This window comes from Hydra vulgaris, chromosome 05 (genome assembly GCF_038396675.1).
Source record: "Hydra vulgaris chromosome 05, alternate assembly HydraT2T_AEP".
Lineage (NCBI taxonomy): Eukaryota > Metazoa > Cnidaria > Hydrozoa > Anthoathecata > Hydridae > Hydra > Hydra vulgaris.
The window spans coordinates 11,845,902-11,866,857 of NC_088924.1; the positions used below are offsets into that span (position 1 = coordinate 11,845,902).

Consider the following 20,956-nt stretch of genomic DNA (forward strand, 5'->3'; position numbering starts at 1 on the left):
CAAAGAGGATTTTAAAAATACTAAAAAACTCATAGGTTGTATAACAATATAATATTCTTTAATAACTATAATACCATAGTAGCTGTTGGTAACAGTCTTCTTATTTAACAGTTTACAGTAACAGTTATAACGGTAACAGTAGTCTTCTTATATAGAAGTTTCATTAGGTAATTTTATAGGAAACATGATTATTGTATTTATTGATTTTTCTAAAGAATGCGCCTAAACATAATTTGGCATCTAGCCGTTTTCTTAGTCATCTTAGTGTTAAAAAAAAAGTAATATAAGTTTTGTACACAGCATACGTGATTTGTCTCTTATATTTTTGTACAGCAATGTGTGCTATAGGCGATGTTTGCTATAAACAGGCTGCACATTTTTGAATAATTTATAAGCTGGAGAGCTTGCCATACGCTAGTTTAAAGTTTTTTTTTTTTCTTAATAATTCACCTCCCCAAGGTCGAGAAGGCCACTACAGATAAGGAGGCTACTTGTGGTTATAACCCTCTCTCAACTCTATAACTCCAAAACACGAACCTTGACGAACAAGGCCGCTGCAGGAGAAACAAGTTACATAACTCTTGACTAAACAACTTTAAATTAATAAACTTATAAGAGGTAATAACAGTTTGTAAGAAAACATATGCTGATATAAAATTAAAAAAATCCTGGAGTCCCAGCAATTTTTTAGACTCCTGGTCTCTAAACTCTGATTTCTCATCCATGATATATATATATATATATATATATATATATATATATATATATATATATATATATATATATTTAAACAAAAAAACATAAATTATAACAATTAATTAATCAATTATGAATTCTCTGTTATTATTTGCGACCTCCTCCCAACGTTTGGCTAGTTTGTTGATGCGTCTCGCCAAAAATCGCCCAGTCTGGTGTCGAAGAAGTTGTTGAGCCAGTTTTTGAGGTCCTCTTCATCATTGAAGGTAGTGCCTCTCATATGGTTTGACACGGAGCGGAAAAGGTGTTATTGGCTTGGCGCAAGGTCCGGTGAGTAAGGCAGGTGCTGTAGAACTTCTGATTCGAGCTCTTGAAGGGCAGCTTTGACAACATGCGCAACATGCAGCCTAGCGTTGTCATGAAAGAGAATGATTTGACCTTGCTGATTGGGTTTTTTCTATTGAATAGCCTCATTCATGCGATGCAATTGGGAAATGTTGACCTTGGCGTTCCTTTCGAGCATTTCCCAGTACACCACGCCTTTGCAGTCCCAAAAACGCAGATCATAGCCTTTTTTGGGTGAAGATCTTGCTTTATTCTTGGTTTCCGCGTATCTCCTGAAGCCACCCACACTTTTCTTTGCTTCATATTCACGTATAGACACCACTTTTCATCTCCCGTAACGATTCGGTATAAAAATCATTGTTTATGACCCCGTGTTGCTCGATGGCGTGCAAGATGTTGAGCAATAATTTGAAGGCGATTTTCTTTGTTGTTTTCATCAAGCTGGTGAGGCACTCAAGCTCCAAGTTTTTGAGAAAAACCTATTGATTGAAGATGGTTGGAAATGGTCATGGCACTACATTTCATTTTTTCGGCCAATTCATGGGCTGTTTGGCAACCAATTTCCTTCAACAGGGCCTTTAGATGCTCCTCATCGAATTCTAATGGGCGTCCCGCTTCAAGACGTGTCTTCAAGGTCAAAGTTGCCATTTTTGAACTTTGCAAACCATTTTTGTGCTGCTTGTTCCCCTATGTTCCCCTACCTTCTCCATACACGGTGCATGTCGCGAGCTGCTTCGGCTGCTTTTTGATCTTGATGAAAAGCAAAGAGATTTCTGTTTTGGCTGTTGTTTCAGGTTGTTTGCCATGTCTCTCTTGGCGGGAATCAAAGAAAGCTAATCCTATTAGATGTTCAAAAAAATACCACATATGGTGATGAAAAGCTTTTGCTGCATTAATTGCAATGGTATGATTTAGATATTCTTGAATTTGTTGAAGAAGCTTAGCATCATTGAATGGTGCTTGTTCAGCTAACGGAGCTTCCTTCCAAAACTGTCCGTATATAAATGCCACAAAAAGACTTATAACTGTTATTCCTTTCTTATCCTTTGCAGTAATAACAAATTGATCCTGAAACAAATGTATCTTCATACAATATATAGCTTGTGCCATCCAACGTGCATTGTGTGTTGCACCTGGTGCCGAAACTTTACATTCAACTCCGATGTTGCAGTTGATCCTCCAAGAAAAATAAGGCACAAATTCAAGAGCTCTAAGTAATTATCTCTGGGCTGTTGACCTTTAATTGCTTCACCATAATACACAACCATTTCTTCACGGAGTTTGAGAAAAAAATCACAGTAATACAATTCTTCGTTCCCTTGAGTGAACATCTCCTTGTTGATTGCTGGCCATTGCTGAGTGAACACCTCCTTGTTGATTGCTGTTGATTGCAGGTTCTCCACTACTTCCAAATGCAGTCATGAAAATGGTGGAAAGCATGACTTCAAAGACATGGTGTCTACATGCTATCCATATAAGATTACGGTCAAGATTCTGCTCTATTATTGTGCAGGCACCAATGTTAAACCCAGTGTTGGATGAAGTAGTGTCAAAAACTAGTCCCTGAACAAGTTCTTCCAATTTCCAATCTTTAAGAGCCTTCATGCAAGCATCAGCCTGTTGCTCACCTGTACCTCAATCAATCTTTGGAACGCCCAGCAATTTTTCCACCCCACCACCAGTCACAAGGATGGCAATTCTATCCACTTTTTTTGACCACCAGTGATATCAGGTAAGAGCTTTCCATCCCAATGCAGAAGAAGTGGATCATCAGGAGAGAAATCAACCTTGTCAGCTGTAGTCAGCGCTTCACGAACAGATCGCCTCTCTCTGCGGATTGTGCTGTACGACAATGATAAATCTTTTAGAGAATGACCAAGAGCCTGAGCAACTGTTCCAACCACGAAGAGTGCACGGCGATCAGAAATATTAACACGATCAAGAGACAATACAACATCATTTGTTAGAACTTTCATCTTCTTTTTCATTGAACCACTTGTGCTCAGTGTGCTGGAAGCAAAAGGAGTCTGATATTCATCATCATCTGAGGAACTTGAGCTATTTTCACTAAAAATGTCAACTACCGATGAAGAAGAAATGAGTTCTGTTTTTTCCATCAGTTCCTCTTTAATGCTTTGACGCCTCAATTCCATTTTAGTTTCTCGGACTCGTTTCCATGCCTCCCTAGCTGTTAAATTCCGATCAATTCCTGCCATGCTACAACTTAATGGATCTTCTTGCTGCTGATGTAAAAATGCTTTATCTTCATCGTTTTTCATAACTTCTGATGCATTTTTGGTTGATATATCAAAAAATTCTTCAAGTTCAGCATGGAAAAGTCTTTCTTTCATTTGACAGCTGTCCAATTTTGATCGTCGGTGTTTTTTCAGCAACAGATATTCGTCATAAAGTTTTTTTAATTTCTTTCTGCATTATCAACTCTTTGAGTTGGAATTCTTCCTCTCTCCCATATAACAAGAATTGCTTCAATTGTTGTCCGAATACTTTTTTTTACTTCTTGTTTGAGGAGAATGCTTTTTTGTGAACTTTTTTTTTTCTATTACAATCTGAATCACCCTAATATATTTATATATGTACATATATATATATATATATATATATATATATATATATATATATATATATATATATACATACATATATATATACATATATGTATACATATATATATATATATATATATATATATATATATATATATATAATATATATATATATATATATATATATACACATATATATATACATATATGTATACATATATATATGTATATACATATATATATATACATATATATATATATATATATATATATATATATATATATATATATATATATATATATACATATATATATATATATATATATATATATATATATATATATATATATATATAAATGTATAAAGTAAGCGCCAAAATTATTCATACCTTTATAACTTTTATTAAGATTTGACTGGTATTTTTTATTTTTTTATCTCATTTTTATGACAATCAACCTTGCAGAAATGTTAAATATATTGCAAAGATCAGCAATCTATCTTTTTTAAATCAGGGAATTCCCATTTTATAAAGTTATATTTCATTAAAAAATCAGCAGTTTTTCGTCTGACATAAATATTCATACAGTGGTGTTAAGATTATTTGATATGAACTTTTTTCTAGTTTATGAAACTGTTTGATTAATATTTTGCTTAGTGCTTTATTTTGTGACTTTAATTTATGTGATAGTGGAACTTAATTTGTTAAAAACACCTTAATATTCAATAAAATGCCTAAAAAAAAGAAATCATTTTGGATTTAAAACAATTAATCATGGATGAGTGGAAAAGTGGTTAAGGTTACAGTAAAAGAGCTCAAAAATATAAAAAATACAATCAATAATTAAAAAATATAAAATGAATACTATAAAATGATACTATAAAAAATATAAAGAGGTCAGATCGCCCACGCAAAGCATCATTTTGCGACAATAACAGAATTCTAAGAGAAATAACAAAGGAACCAACTCTGTCAATTAGGAATATTAAAAAAAAACCTTGATAATAATGTTTCAGAGAGAACTATACAAAGGAGAATAAAATCAGCTGGATTCTATGGGTCTCACATGATTAGAAAGACCTTTATCCTGGAAAAGGACAGTCCTTAGATTGCAGTTTGCAAAAAAATATGTCTCCAAGCCTATGAACTTCTGGAAAAAAATAATCTGGATTAATGAAACAAAATTTGAGTTAAAAATCTCAAAAACGACCAAAAGTTTGGAAACACTTAGGCAAATCACTAGATATAAAGACTATCCAAACAGAATAATCTACAACAATCTGTAGATAAAATGAGGCTTAAGGACTCATTCATCTTCCAACAAGCTAATAATCCTAAGCATAACAGCAAGATTGTGCAAAATTACTTTAAGGAAAATAATATAGAAATGTTAGAATGCCCTGCACACAATCCCAATATTTCCATAGAATAATTCCATAGAAATAATTCCATAGAAAATCTATGGAATTATTTGAACCAAAAAATTAAGAGAACCCAGTTTGGTTCCAAAAAAGTAGATTTTTTTAGATTTTGCGTAGTTGCATGGAATAATATTCCAATTGATCACCTGGAAGCCCTTGTGAACCGTTTACCCAGGATGTTACAAGCAGTGATTGATGCCAAGGGATATCATACAATATATTAGGAGCTAAAAAAATGGAAAACTCATTGGTAAGCTAATTACATTTTCATATAATTTCTGCTCCTGCTCCTACTCTCATGGAAGATTTCAAATAATTTTGTATCATTTTTATAGTTTATGTTTACTTTTAATTTTTTATGAATAAATATTTACAACTGTAAAATGTACTGAGCATTTTTATTATCAATATATATATATATATATATATATATATATATATATATATATATATATATATATATATATATATATATATATATATATATATATATATATATATGTATGTATATATATATATATATGTATATATATATATGTATATATATATATGTATATATATATATATATATATATATATATATATATATATATATATATATATATATGTATATATATGTATAAATATATATATATATATACATATATATATATATATAAATATATATATATATATATATATATATATATATATATATATATATATATATATATATATATATATATATATATATATATATATATATATATATTAGGGATATGACTTTTTTGCAACCTACTAGGCCTGTATCGTAATTCAATGAACTTTTATGTAAAAAGAACGAATAGATGTTTCATTTTGACATATTTTGAAAAAAGGTCACCCCAAAACCAAAAAATCGAATTTTCAATAGGTACACTTTTGTACAGTAAATGAATATTAAAGGCTGAAGATGTTGTAAGAGTCATACTCCTGTTGTTATTTTATTTATTTATGCAACATGTACTGTGATATAACAAAAAACATTATGTGATATATAATTATACAAGTATTACAAAATTAACAGTATCAAAGCGTCTAGTACAACAATATACATAACTGTCTGTGTCTATAGGCCTACTGTGTTTAGTACATGGGTCACATGATGCTCACGTCTCATAAAGAGTCTAGCGCTTATTACTTAGAATGAATCGAAGTTGCAGTTTGTCTTTCTTTCTGCAGGAAGCATACAGGTCTTGCATCACCTTGATTGCACGTTCAGCTATCTGATTACTTCGTGGTATGTCGATGACGGATGGCTCTTTCTTCCAGTGATTTTTGAATGACTGCAATGCCTTTTTGTAAGGCTTCAATACATCAGATAAATTCTTGAAGTTATTGTCATTGTACTTTTGACTACTAAACCAATGTTCTGCCCACTCATATGAAATGAACCTGCAAACCTTCTCCAAATTCTTTCTCGCTTCAGGCATAAGAATGAACGCCAGAATGGCGAGAATGGCTCTTGAGTTCCATCTGGCATTGCTCATATTAGGAATGTTCTGAAAGTGAATCAGAGGGAATTTTCTTTGTTCTTCATAGAACCTAAACACTCTTGTTAAATGGTACAAAAACTTCATATCGTCTCTCCACCCTGATTTATCAAGAATTTCTACAGTTCCATTCACAAACTTATCCTTCAGTTCATCATACTTATTCAACAGTTCAGACACAAATGGGTATTCAATGTTTGGAGATTTGGTATCACCCCCAAGTTCTTCGTCCATCACCAGACGGAGAATCCTGTCTAGTACGTGATGCTGACAACCGATAAATTGTGGTATTGTGACACCCTTTAATTTAAACATACGTTGCAACTTCACAACAACTCCATTTCTCTTCCCAGTATTGACATTTGTTGTATCAGTAATGATCATCTTAATTGAATTCCACAAATTGTATTCATCAATAAGTTTGGCAATTTTTTCAGCAACAGTTTCAGCTTTGCCATCTTTTAAACGCAGTGCATCAAGTTTCACGTCAGTTCTTTCATTCTGAAGTACAACTACCTGATATTCCTTATCATCTATTCGTTTGCCGTCAAAGTGTAAGGACCACTGTTCCATTTTAAGTTGTTGTATCATTTCTTTTTTTAATTTACCTGCCTCTTTGAATATGGACTTGTAAATTGCTGATTGACTTGGAGTTGGAATATCAATACCTTGTTGTGATAATACATTGCATATTTTAGCAGCTTTCTTTGTGGAAACTCCACTTGATGTAACCATACTTACAGCAAATTTACTTTTGTAGTGCTTTCTAGTTTTTTTCTGAGTGTCCTCATCATCGTCTTTATCACCGTCGTCGTCTTCATCATCTTCACTCTTACTTTTGCAGTTTTCAGATTCAGTACCACTGTCTGTGGTAGACAGGACTTGTGATGTGGAAGGTATTGCTGTTCCAGACTGGACTTTCCTTCTCTTGGAAGGGTGAATGGTTTCTTTACTTGCCACTTGTCCTGTTGAGTACCCCACCTGTCCTTTACTTTCTTTTTGTAGGTGGTATAGACGTTTATCTTCCGAGGATAACCACTGGCCATTCACTTTCGTGATGTCAAATAATGCATTGAGAACATCATATTTTCCACGCTTGACACATTCATCATAGACCTTCAGCACCTTCATAAGCTTTGCTCTTATCACTTGATCAGACACACGTGGAAAATTCAGTTTATTGTCCCACAATTTTGTAATTTCCTTAGAAATTTGGTCTATTCGTTCTTTTCTTCCTTTAACATATGCTCCGAGAAACTGGTATCTTCCTACGATCTGCAATTGAAGTGGTATTCTGGATTTTTCATCGAGTGAATGTTCTTCTACAGCCACGCTTCCTCTTCTTCTGTGTGACTCTTGAAATCTCACCAAATTTTTAGTCCAAGTCTTCTTGTTCTTTGTTACTGTGGTATGACTTTTCTTGTGAGACATCATATAATATTGTTACGACTTTACGGATAGCTGAGCGTAAATATCCGTTTAATAAAGTCGTTTAATTAATAAAATACTTTAACTGTATAGTAATCCAATTATAGTTCGATAATCCAGTCAATGTTGATAACAGTTCGATAATCCAGTCCGTATCCTAACGATAATGCTACAACTACTTATACTTCGTACACTTACAGCGTCTTTAGTTCGCTACAGTAGTTCCTTATTAGCTCAGTTACACGCAGAGTACTTCATAGAACTATTCACATTATCAACACTGAGCTCTGACAGCAGCTCGCTTATATAATTATTTAGAGCTTCCAGAATGTTCTACTAAGTTCTATAATCTTCTACAGTCTGTTACAGTCGTCTATATCACCGTGGTAACACAATGACGTCATCACATAACAATTCCAAGTATTTGCCGGCACACGGCCGTTTCGTTGCCATGGTAACGTGTGGCGTTATATTTATAAATTCATAACAAAATAATGAAATAAATAGAATTAAGCTGAGAATTAAGCTTAAGATTAAAACATCGGTCAAAAATGAATGTATAAAAATGGTAAATCAAATTTTTATTTTGGGGGTGACCTTTCTTTGTTGCAGAAAGCTATTTGGGCCTTTTTTCATGATTTTAGGTAAAAGTTCATCGATTTATGATACAGGAAACATTTTATTTGAAAAAAAATTAAAAAGTCATATCCCTAATATATATATATATATATATATATATATATATATATATATATATATATATATATATATATATATATATATATATATATATATATATATATATATAGATGTATATATATATAGATGTATATATATATATAGATGTATATATATAGTTATAGTTATATATATAGATATATGTATGTATGCATGCATGCATGTATGTATGTATGTATGTATGTATGTATGTATGTATGTATGTATGTATGTATGTATGTAATACATACATACATACATATATTGTTACTTCTTTCTAGACATACATACATACATACATACATACATACATACATACATACATACATACATACATACATACATACATACATACATACATACATACATACATACATACATACATACATACATACATAATGTATGTATGCATGTATGTATGTATATATGTATGTATGTATGTCTAGAAAGAAGTAGAAATATTTCTTTTTAAATTAGTAAAAAAACATTTTCTTTTTAAAGGTTTAGAATATCATTTTTTCTGAAAAAATCAGCCCAGGCTGATTAAGTGTGACTAACCTTGCACTATTGATGTTATTACTAAGAGGTCTTTTAAGAAGTTTGATAATTCTAAAACAAATAAAAAAAGGTCAGAAATATCAATAATTTTATGTAAAATTACACTTTTATATAGAAAGTGTGGAAATTATACTTCACAGTCCGAACTCGTTCACTTGACGGCATAGTTCTATATTGTGTACAAAGCCAAACTATTGCACATATACATAGTGCAGGTCGCTTATTTTTAAAACCCTCACAAACTATCTAAAAGATAAAAAAAAAATCAAATAATTATTATACATAAACATAAATCAAGTAATTATTATACATAAAGGTTTTATCAATTGATAATAATTATAAGACAAGAAAAATTAATATAAATAACACATTTCTTTTTTTTATTTACTTGTTCCTTTTTAAAAAAAGATGAAGTGTATGTAATTTTGTACACATTTTAAATGGGAAAAAATAAACTAAAACTGCAAACACAAGTTGAACATTTAACAAAACTTTTAGCAACTTTTAGTTCAAGCTGTCATAAGCTAATAGGGTGGTTCAAAAAATAACTTTTTTTAAAATAGTCTGCTGCACTTAACTAAATGTGTTCTATATAATACAAAAACACTAGTTTAAAAATTTTTTTGAATAAAAAATATTTTTATAGGGGTGCCTCAAGACCCTTAAAAATTTGACAGGTCCCTAATATTTTGAAAAAACGATTTTTTAAAGTATGTCAATCTGGTACTCAAAAGAAGCGAAATTATATGAAAACTTCAAAAATAATAATCAATTTACATAAAAAAACATGTTAAAAAAAATTATTTAAAAAAAACTTGAAAATATTGACTTTTTTTATTTTTATCTTAAAAACAATAGTTTTTAGGCGATTATATCTGAAAAAAATATTTTTATGTAAATTAATAATTATTTTTGAAGTTTTTATATAATTTTGCTTCTTTTGAGTACCAGATTGACATAATTTAGAAAAACTTTTTTTTTCAAAATATTAGGGACCTGTCAAATTTTTAAGGGTCTTGAGGCACCCCTTAAATTTAAAACTTTTTATTCAAAAAAATTTGAAACCTAGTGTTTTTGTATTATATAGAACACATTTAGTTAAGTGCAGTAGACTATTTTAAAAAAAGTTGTTTTTTGAACCACCCTAATAAGCTAAATATATCTTTAATATTATATATGTAGAAATGTACATACCATAAAATTGCCTAAGTTCGGTTACCATGTAACTTTGGTCATTTAAGAGAAAATATAAAAAAAGCATGCAAAACTCAAATTTTACAAACTTTTTTTTTTCAAATAATATTTGTAATTAGTTCGTAAATATGAATCTATAAAAAAAATAATAGTGTTTATATACAACCTGCTGAAATAATTTTTAGCAAAACAACAATTTAAACAAATGCATACTATTAAAATCTAAAATAAGCAAATTATTAAAATAAATGATATTTAATTACAGTATTATTAAGAATCACCAAATTAGTTAAATTTACAAAAAAAAAGTTATGAATTTCTGAAAATTAACTACTTTTTTTATAAAAATTTGTGAAATTTTGAAATACTCTAACTTTGGTCATTCACAGATAAACAACGAAGAAGACAACTAGCAGTAATAATGTGATGTTGATGAATGTAAAATTTACTGGTAACTTTACCTGTAAATGTTGACATTTTTATAATTGATACAAGGCGTGATATTTTTTTGAATAAAAAATTTGTTCATAATTTCAAAATTAACTGACAGTTCTTTGAGTTCTAAAAAATATCAAGCTTGTGACATTTTTTTTGGAGATAAAATTACAGCTCAATGACAATTATGGATGCATTGCGAATCCAGTGATAATTGGTTGTGTGGATCTTGCTGTTCTACTATGATCAACGATACGTGCAAGAATTGCCAATGAACATACAAAGCTCATTTAAAGCAAACTACTACTTTTTTTACTACTTATATTTAAAAAAGCCTTTTTTATGTGCTCTTTTTTGTTTTCTTTGGTGCCCCAAAGGACTTTTTTTTTTGAGCCCACCTTAGTTCTGGTATTACCTGAATTAATACCATAATTTTACAATAAAACAACATTTAAAAATTAGTTTACATTATTTGTGACATTAAGTTTGTGATACGTTATTAGTATTTATATAGCGGCCGAACTTATGAGATGGTATTGAAAGTTCGTTCAAAGTAGATGTTTTCATTTTAAATTAAATACTGAGTACTAGTGTTCATTTTTCATTTTTTTTTTTTTTACAATATCAATTATCAATATAATTTTCTGTATGATTCAGAAAAAAAAAATGTATTTTTTTTATTTATGCTTGATATTTTAATGTTTAAATCTCTAGTGACCGAACATAGGTGATTTTACAGTGTGTATATATATATATATATATATATATATATATATATATATATATATATATATATATATATATATATATATACATATATATATATATATATATATATATATGTATATATATATATATATATATATATATATATATATATATATATATATATATATATATATATATATATATATATATATATATATATATATATCATACTACTTGTATTTTTCTAATTTTTGACATAGGTTAACAAATCAAATACTTGCAAAACTTCTGTTGTAATATGTCTTCGTAAATGTGCATGTGTCAGCTCTCTAAGAATGCTTCCAGCACAACAACAATACTCGTCCCATTGTGCATTACTACACAGCAAAAAAAAACTTAAGAATTCATAATAAATTTACTTATTAAAGCCTGTCTTAATTTTTGATGATAAATATAGATAACTATCAATGACAAGATAGATATCAATGTACAAGGTTGAAACTTTATAATATTGATATTGGACTCGTACAATGTTTTACAAATAAATTATGGTGATTGGAGTCTGGGAATAAGCTCAACCTGAAAACTTGTGTCCTTTGCCCCATGTATGCGTAGAATAAAGCAAAATTTTTTTCATGTCTTAAACTAAATAGAAATTAATCTTTAAAAAAAAGATAAAATTAACATTTAAAATTTCATCAATAAATTTTTTGTTGTTAAAAAATTATAAACATTTTAAGTCTATTATTTGTTCATTTAAATGAACAATTAACTTTAAGCACTCACAACTTTTGAACAAAACTTTTATGATGAAATTTGAAATCTGGCAATGAATTTTAATTTTTGTTAATATAAAGTCGAAAAAAGAAAAAAAAAGTTATTATGGGTGTTACACTAGGGAAGGGTACTTAGAGTCAACTAACTTGAGTAGGGTTGGCTCTGATTATTTAAATACAAAATCAAAAGAAGGTTTAGATCTTTTTGTTTAGAACTTTAGTGATATTTTGCATAACAAATTTATAAAAACCGTTTAATGTTTTACTTTTACAAACTAAATTTTTACAATATATATATTCAATATGCAAAAACAATAGATAAAATAAATAAATATATAAATTCATTCAGCAAAATATGACAAGATTTGTTTGTAACAATAAAAAAGCTTTTAGAATAATTTTCATGACAGCTTGATACCTTGTAACTGTTTTATCAGACCTGATTAAATTTATGATGAACAGATTCAGAGGCTTGTTTGCTGCAATAGCTTAACTGTAATAGCTTGGCATTTTTTTTTAATTCCTTTGTATGTTTAACTTACACATGTACTTAAGGCAATACTCTTAATCCAAGTTTACGGTAGGCTTCTTAAAAACTCTTTGATTTTTTTATATCATAGCATGGTTTTATAGTCATTCCTACAACTACAACTTTTCTCAACTTTAAACATTTAAATGCTTGTAAAATAAAAGATATTCATCATTATCCAGTGAAAAATCTTTCAAAATATTTGTGTTATCAAGTACTTTTGAACACTGTCTTTGCCTAAATTACCCACCATGAAGTCTTGGTCTTTTACTCATTTTACATTACGATTGTCTGCTTTAAAAGAAAATTCTCTTGATTTTATATAATTATCAAAACAACTAAAAGGTCTGTTAGTGTTTTTATTTAGCAGATGTAGCTCCATTGAAGCAAGAACTTTTACAAACTTAGTTTCATCCGGTCAATCTAAAAGTGCGTGGTTCACACAGTTATGATAAGATGCAGCAGAAAAAAAATTAAAAATCAAATTTGATTTTTAATTTTTTTCTGCAAACATTTTTGTAATTACTAGCTGATAATCTAATCATTCCATACGTTTGAAGTTCACTTTGAAATTCAAAGTTTTGAAGTTCATCTTCACTAGCTAAGGCCAACTTCATATTACAAAAATATTTATTAAATAAATTTATTACAAACTTCATAAAATTATTTCATAAAAACTTCATAATTACATCATAAAAACTAACATAAAAATAAATTACTTCATAAAAACTTCATAAAAACTTCATAATTACTTGATAAAAATATTTATTACAAATTTCATGAAAAAAAAATTTTTTTTTTTCAGGTTTCCATAAGATTCTTGCAAATTTCTACAAGCACAATAATAATAGGCTTTTTAACCATCTTTGTATTTTTCTACACATAACTTCTCATCATAACTTTCAAATTTCATCAAAAAAAAAAGTTTCAAAAGTTGTGAGTATTTAAAGTTATTTGTTGGGATAAATGGGCAAATAATAGACTTAAAATGTCTATAACTTTTTAATAACAAAAAATTTATTGATGAAATTTTATGATTTAATGATTAATTTTTAATTTAGTTTCAAATATTATGAAAAAAACAAATTTTATTTTATTCCACTATGGGGCAAGGGACCCAAATTTTCTGGTTGAGCTTGTTCTCAAACCTCAATCACTTTTTTGTAAAACATTGTATGAATCCAATATCAATATTACAAAATTTCAAGTTTGTATCGTCATTGAAAGTTAATCTTGAAAACCAAAAATTCAGGATCTAACAGTTTAACCCTTTTTATTATTGTAAAATATAGACTAAAACTGTACAAGGTGTGATGGTTTCAAAAATACTTCTTTTTGGTATGAAGTTATTCCACTAGGGTGTGTTTGTTTCACAAATAATTTGAACTTTAAACCTTATTGGTTAATTTTATTACGTGAGGTGAGGGAGGTGAGAGTAATTTTATTATGGGGAGGTCCGCAGTTGGTAAAACAATTTACTTTAAAGAAAAAAACTTAATACAAAAATTCCCTGATGTGTTTTGTTCCCTAAAGAAATAATAAAGAATTCCCATAAAAATAATATAAAATAACTTGTAAAATATTTAAATTAAATACTTTGTTATCAGGGTGTTGTTTGCACTCAACAAATACTCAAGCATTTCATCAAAAACAGACTGTGAATAATGCTTATGACTTGTTACTAGTTTGCAGTTTCTTCGCCATGTTAAAAAAAATGCATCTTCATAAGGCTTTACTTCTTTGAAAATCTTTGTAATGAAATTAATATAAATAAAATTACATAAATAATACTAAACATTTTCTATTTTAAATTTTACTACCTGGCTGCCAAACAATAATTCAATATATCCAAGAAGTACAAAGGTATTGTTAAACATATCAGCTCGAACATCACTAAGAACTAAAGATAAAAAAAAACACTAAAAACATTATACTAAATTGGGCATAGGTAGGACCTTCAGTGCATATATTGACTATAGGTGTAGGTTTGAATAGGCATTATCTACAAATGAACAACATTTACTGTTAATTTAAGTTAAAATAAAACGCGTTGTATTAACCTAGGCTGATGACATCAGCTACAGTATTATATAGGTCTTGGAAGATGTTTCTTTTTTGGTACTTCAAGTATGTGAATACTATATATATTATTACTCAGCAAATAAAAAAACACAGAATGTCATTTTAAAAAAAATGTACCTTCCTTATTCCCTTCAACAGATCTCTCTGCAAATTTATTAATCCTTAAAAAAAAAAAAATTTTTAGATGCATAGTGGTTTGGAATACAACAATCGTAAATATTTCATGAGCTAAATAAATTATTAAAAATATATATTATAATAAATATATATAAAAAAATACATTGAAATTATAATACATGGTTTATTTTAAACCTCTAAAATATTTATTTAATATTCTGAAACTCTTTGTGTAGAAAGATAATTAAGTAAAAGTATTGTTCTAATATTATCATTAATTGATTGTTTTCAACTAAATATTTAAAATAATACTTAAGCAGCATATTTAGTAATGAGTCCAACTGATCAAGAGCAGCCAAAGTGACTAAAAGTAGCTGAAGATCACCCAAATTAATCAACTGCATCAATTCTTGTGAAATCTTTTCTCTGTTTTCAGATGGTGAACTAAGTAAAATTTTCATTGAATCTATGCCTTTCTTTGACATTATTAACATTTTGCTAACCAACCCGTCAGAGTTTTCATTTAATTGTACACATCTGTTTAATGCAATCAGCTGTTGGTGCTGGGCTGTATCTAAGCCATTATTAATTCTGCATTGATTAACAAAAACTGTGTACGAATTGCATCTAGTAAAAAAAAACATGTTTTCTTTTGATAAAAACAATGATGATGATGATCATTATCATCATTATCACCATCATTATCATCATCATCATCATCATCATCATCATCATCATCATCATCATCATCATCATCATCATCATCATCATCATCATCATCGTCATCATCATCACTATCATCCTCCTTGTTGTCATCATCAACATCATAATTATCATCATTATCATCATCATTCTCATCAACATCATCATCGTTAAACTTACTCAAACTTTTTGTTAAGATTTTGAATGTTGCTATCATTAACTATTAATTGACAGATTTTGGTTATAAGTGATTGCTCCCCATTAACTTTTTTATATCTTGGTTCTAAATGACGTAATATTGCAGGAATCTAAATAAATTTAGAACAAAGTATGAGCTTTAAATACCAACAAAAACATGTTTTTAACAATGTTTAGGTTTTTAAGTTATTATAGAAACAAAGAAAACTAACAAAATAAATAAAATTATAATAAGTAAAAACATCTTAAACACATACCTATGATTATCATAATAATCATCATGATTATGATTATCATAATAATCATCATGATTATGATTATCATAATAATCATCATGATTATGATTATCATAATAATCATCATGATTATGATTATCATAATAATCATCATGATTATGATTATCATAATAATCATCATGATTATGATTATCATAATAATCATCATGATTATGATTATCATAATAATCATCATGATTATGATTATCATAATAATCATCATGATTATGATTATCATAATAATCATCATGATTATGATTATCATAATAATCATGATGATTATGATTATCATAATAATCATGATGATTATGATTATCATAATAATCATGATGATTATGATTATCATAATAATCATCATGATTATGATTATCATAATAATCATGATGATTATGATTATCATAATAATCATGATGATTATGATTATCATAATAATCATCATGATTATGATTATCATAATAATCATCATGATTATGATTATCATAAAAATCATCATGATTATGATTATCATAATAATCATCATGATTATGATTATCATAATAATCATCATGATTATGATTATCATAATAATCATCATGATTATGATTATCATAATAATCATCATGATTATGATTATCATAATAATCATCATGATTATGATTATCATAATAATCATCATGATTATGATTATCATGATAATCATCATGATTATGATTATCATAATAATCATCATGATTATGATTATCATAATAATCATCATGATTATGATTATCATAATAATCATCATGATTATGATTATCATAATAATCATCATGATTATGATTATCATAATAATCATCATGATTATGATTATCATAATAATCATCATGATTATGATTATCATAAAAATCATCATGATTATGATTATCATAATAATCATCATGATTATGATTATCATAATAATCATCATGATTATGATTATCATAATAATCATCATGATTATGATTATCATAATAATCATCATGATTATGATTATCATAATAATCATCATGATTATGATTATCATAATAATCATCATGATTATGATTATCATAATAATCATCATGATTATGATTATCATAATAATCATCATGATTATGATTATCATAATAATCATCATGATTATGATTATCATAATAATCATCATGATTATGATTATCATAATAATCATCATGATTATGATTATCATAATCATCATGATTATGATTATCATAATAATCATCATGATTATGATTATCATAATAATCATCATGATTATGATTATCATAATAATCATCATGATCACATCATAATCACAATCATCATCATGATCACAATACAATCACAATTATCATCATGATCACATTACAATCACAATCATGATCACAACACAATCACAATTATCATCATTTAAAAAATTAACAAAACATCAACTTAAAAAGCATTAAACTAAACGAATTTATCAATAAACTTAAAAACATATTTGATTTAAAAAAAAAACGTAAACACATAAGGCTTTTTTTACAATCTATTATAATAGATACAACCCCAAAATTTATCTATTTTATAATCTATTATAATACAACATCAAAAATGATCTATTTTATAATCTATTATAATAGATACAACATCAACAATTATCTATTTTATCATCTATTAAAATAGATACAACCCTGAAAATTAGCTATTTTATGGGTCTTTTGGATCCTTGATTACTGCTTTAACCTCATTATAAGTGAAAATATTTATATTAAAAAATTATTTTAGCAAACCCATTTCTCTCCATCAATAAGTATCTTTATGCTACTTCTTGTACATGCATTTTTATTTTAAAATTCTTTCATAAAAAACCATAAAAAATGGTAGAAAAATGGATGGATAGAAATATGATTCAAATGGAAATACCAAATTTTAAAAATAAAATCAAAATCATAAACTAAAAGTAGCAGCAGTAGTATTTATTAGTTGGAATTTAACAAGAGCTTTGCAATGAAACTATAACGAAAATGTGATACCAAAATAATTACTAATTGAATATGTACATGTATGCACTGTTTCAGAATTGTTAAACTGAGAATGTTTCATAAAACAACCATGTTTTAATGAAAACTTAATAATTAACAATTTTAGGATTTATAGAGGTAGAGAATGAAATCAGTAGTAAGAAGATGAAAGCACATTAAAAAGAGGAAAACTACAAGTGAATTTTAATCTAAACAAAACTCAGTTTATTACTGTTATAATGATCATTTACCTAAGCATGCACATTAGCAGACGCTAACTCTACAATGGATAATGGAGTATAGGAGGTTTGTATAGGTTTTGAGAGGATTGTATAGGTTTCCATGAGAGGAATGTAAAGGAGGTTTTCATGAGAGGTCAATACTAAAAGGCAATTTCTGTAAAGTAGAAGACTCAGTAAAAATGTTGCCACTCATCAATATAGAAATATTAATATTGCTGATTTGAGTGTTTGCTATACATAACATGTTTGAGTTTATAGATGTCAATTTATCAGCATGACACAAAAGTTTATTAATAAAAAAGTTTAATTTTTATAACCGTTTTCTAGATTTCATATTTCTTCATGAACATATTTTTTTATTAAAGTTCTTAAATTAAATATAAAAATACTAATAAAATTATAAATGTACTTGTCAATACTTAAAAATGTACTCATTCTCATTTTAAAATGATTCTTAAGTCCCGTGACAACAATCAATAAAATATTTTATTTTAAGAAACAAAAATTGTTATAAGCAATATTGTGCTAAACAATTAAGTTTTATTTGGATTAAAGCAGCCATTTCAAGTTCCAAGCAGCTACAAAAGAAAGATCATGCTTGAGATCTGCCTCTAAGCAATCAAAAGATGATGATTTTTTTTACAAGACTGGAGTATACAGTTGTGTTGTCAGTAAATAAGACCACGCTAGATGTAAGATTATCATTAAGATCATTAAAATAGAAGAGAAAAAATACCGCACTGAGGATGAAACTTGGTGATATTATATTCTAACAATATACTCTATATACTCTTATAACATCACAATTTTTTATCATTATTTCTTTTTTATAATTATAAAAGTCGAACTAATGTGTTTTAATAATTCACAACTTAGAATTCTCAATTTAGGTTTTGTTTATTAAAAACTAAGCATAAAATAAACTTCAAGTTGAAGTCATTAAGATTAGATCTAAGTTATTTTGATCTATTATAAACAAAAATAAAACAATTTACTTTCATAGGGTTAATTAAGGTTATTATGTAGAATTGTATTCATTAACATTTACTTTGTTAATTTGACAAAATGTTTGAAGAATGCTAAAAGATACTGAAAGCCTTGGTAATGAACGAATCAAGGCAATTTAATAAATAAACTCAAGAAACAAAAGGCAATGTGTAAATAGTAAAAGAGCAAATGTTTTTATTATTTATCTGTAATGTATTAACTAATTCTTTAAAATGTACTAATAATTCTTTTAAAATAAATTTATTTTGCTACACATTTTTTAATTAAATTTAAATTCCACCTGGACCATAAGAGGAAAATACTACATAGGTTTTTGACCTTAAATGCCATATAAACTTAATCCAAAATAGGATCAAGTAGCAAATAATGTTTATAAATAATAGCAATAAATACGTCTATCTGAAAGCTATAAAGGGATCCCAAACCCCTGAGACATGTTGTTTTCATATTAAAGAGAATGTTAAAAAAAAACATTTGGGCTAAATTTTTTTTCATTAAAACAAAAGTATAAATGCATACTAAGAAAAACTAATTTTTTTGTTTTAGTTGAAGCTCCCTTTCTCTGTTTTGTTATAGGCCGTATAGTCTTCATAATATATGCTGCAATCTTCAGATTTGATAATTTATTCAAGCGTGTTTTATTACTATGAGTTTTAGTACATGACGTCATTGATTTTTTTGTTTGTTTAAAAAATTGATTTTGTAAATAAACAAAAAAAAGTCTGTAGATTGCAGCGTATATTATGAAGACTATTCGGCCTACAACAAAACAGAGAAGGCGAGCTTTGATAAAAAAAAAGTTAGTTTTTCTTGGTATGCATTTATTCTTTTGTTTTTATTTCAAAAAATTTAGCCTAAACTTTTTTTCTATCGTTTTTTTAATATAAACACAACATGTTTCAGAAGTTTGGGATCCCTTTAATGGTTATTCGCAACTTATTTAACTTATAATTTTTTAAATGCCATTATCCACCAAAATACCATTAAATACCAAGTATCCACACTTTTATTTTAAACATATGTGAATTTAATATCTATAACTTTACACCTATGTGGGATTTACCATCTATAACCCATGTGGTATTTTTCACCTATACCCCATGTTAGATATAAGTGAAAAACCCCAACATGTTTATTCAACATATATATTCAACATATTTATACAATATATCTAATAATAAGTATATATAACATATTACCCACATGAAACCCGCATGGCACATAATAATAATTTCCACATGGGTTTCATATGCTGCAAAACCATGCATATTTCGTATAAAGGAACGAGATCCAAGAGTTAAAAAATTCCAATGGTTAGACTGTTTAACATGTGTGAAAACATCTTATTACAATTAAAAATATTTCATAACAATTGAAATTATCTCATAACAATTGAAAATATGTCATAAAAATTGAAAATATTTTATTAGTTAAAAGTAAAGCAAAAACATATTTATACAACATATATATTTAAC

At 27.5% G+C, this 20,956-nt stretch overlaps 1 protein-coding gene across 1 annotated transcript in view; it reads right to left on the bottom strand.

Moving 5' to 3' along the window:
- LOC136071858 (mediator of RNA polymerase II transcription subunit 24-like) overlaps positions 1 to 20,956 on the bottom strand; it is a 69,367-nt gene that overhangs the window by 21,220 nt on the left and 27,191 nt on the right. Inside the window, exons 11-18 of the mRNA XM_065797378.1 lie at positions 15,963 to 16,090; positions 15,393 to 15,707; positions 15,081 to 15,124; positions 14,702 to 14,781; positions 14,478 to 14,629; positions 11,854 to 11,953; positions 9,373 to 9,485; positions 9,240 to 9,290 (exon numbers count right to left, since the gene is read on the bottom strand). Coding sequence (XP_065653450.1) covers positions 9,240 to 9,290; positions 9,373 to 9,485; positions 11,854 to 11,953; positions 14,478 to 14,629; positions 14,702 to 14,781; positions 15,081 to 15,124; positions 15,393 to 15,707; positions 15,963 to 16,090 — 983 coding nt within the window. The remainder of the gene's footprint in view (positions 1 to 9,239; positions 9,291 to 9,372; positions 9,486 to 11,853; positions 11,954 to 14,477; positions 14,630 to 14,701; positions 14,782 to 15,080; positions 15,125 to 15,392; positions 15,708 to 15,962; positions 16,091 to 20,956) is intronic.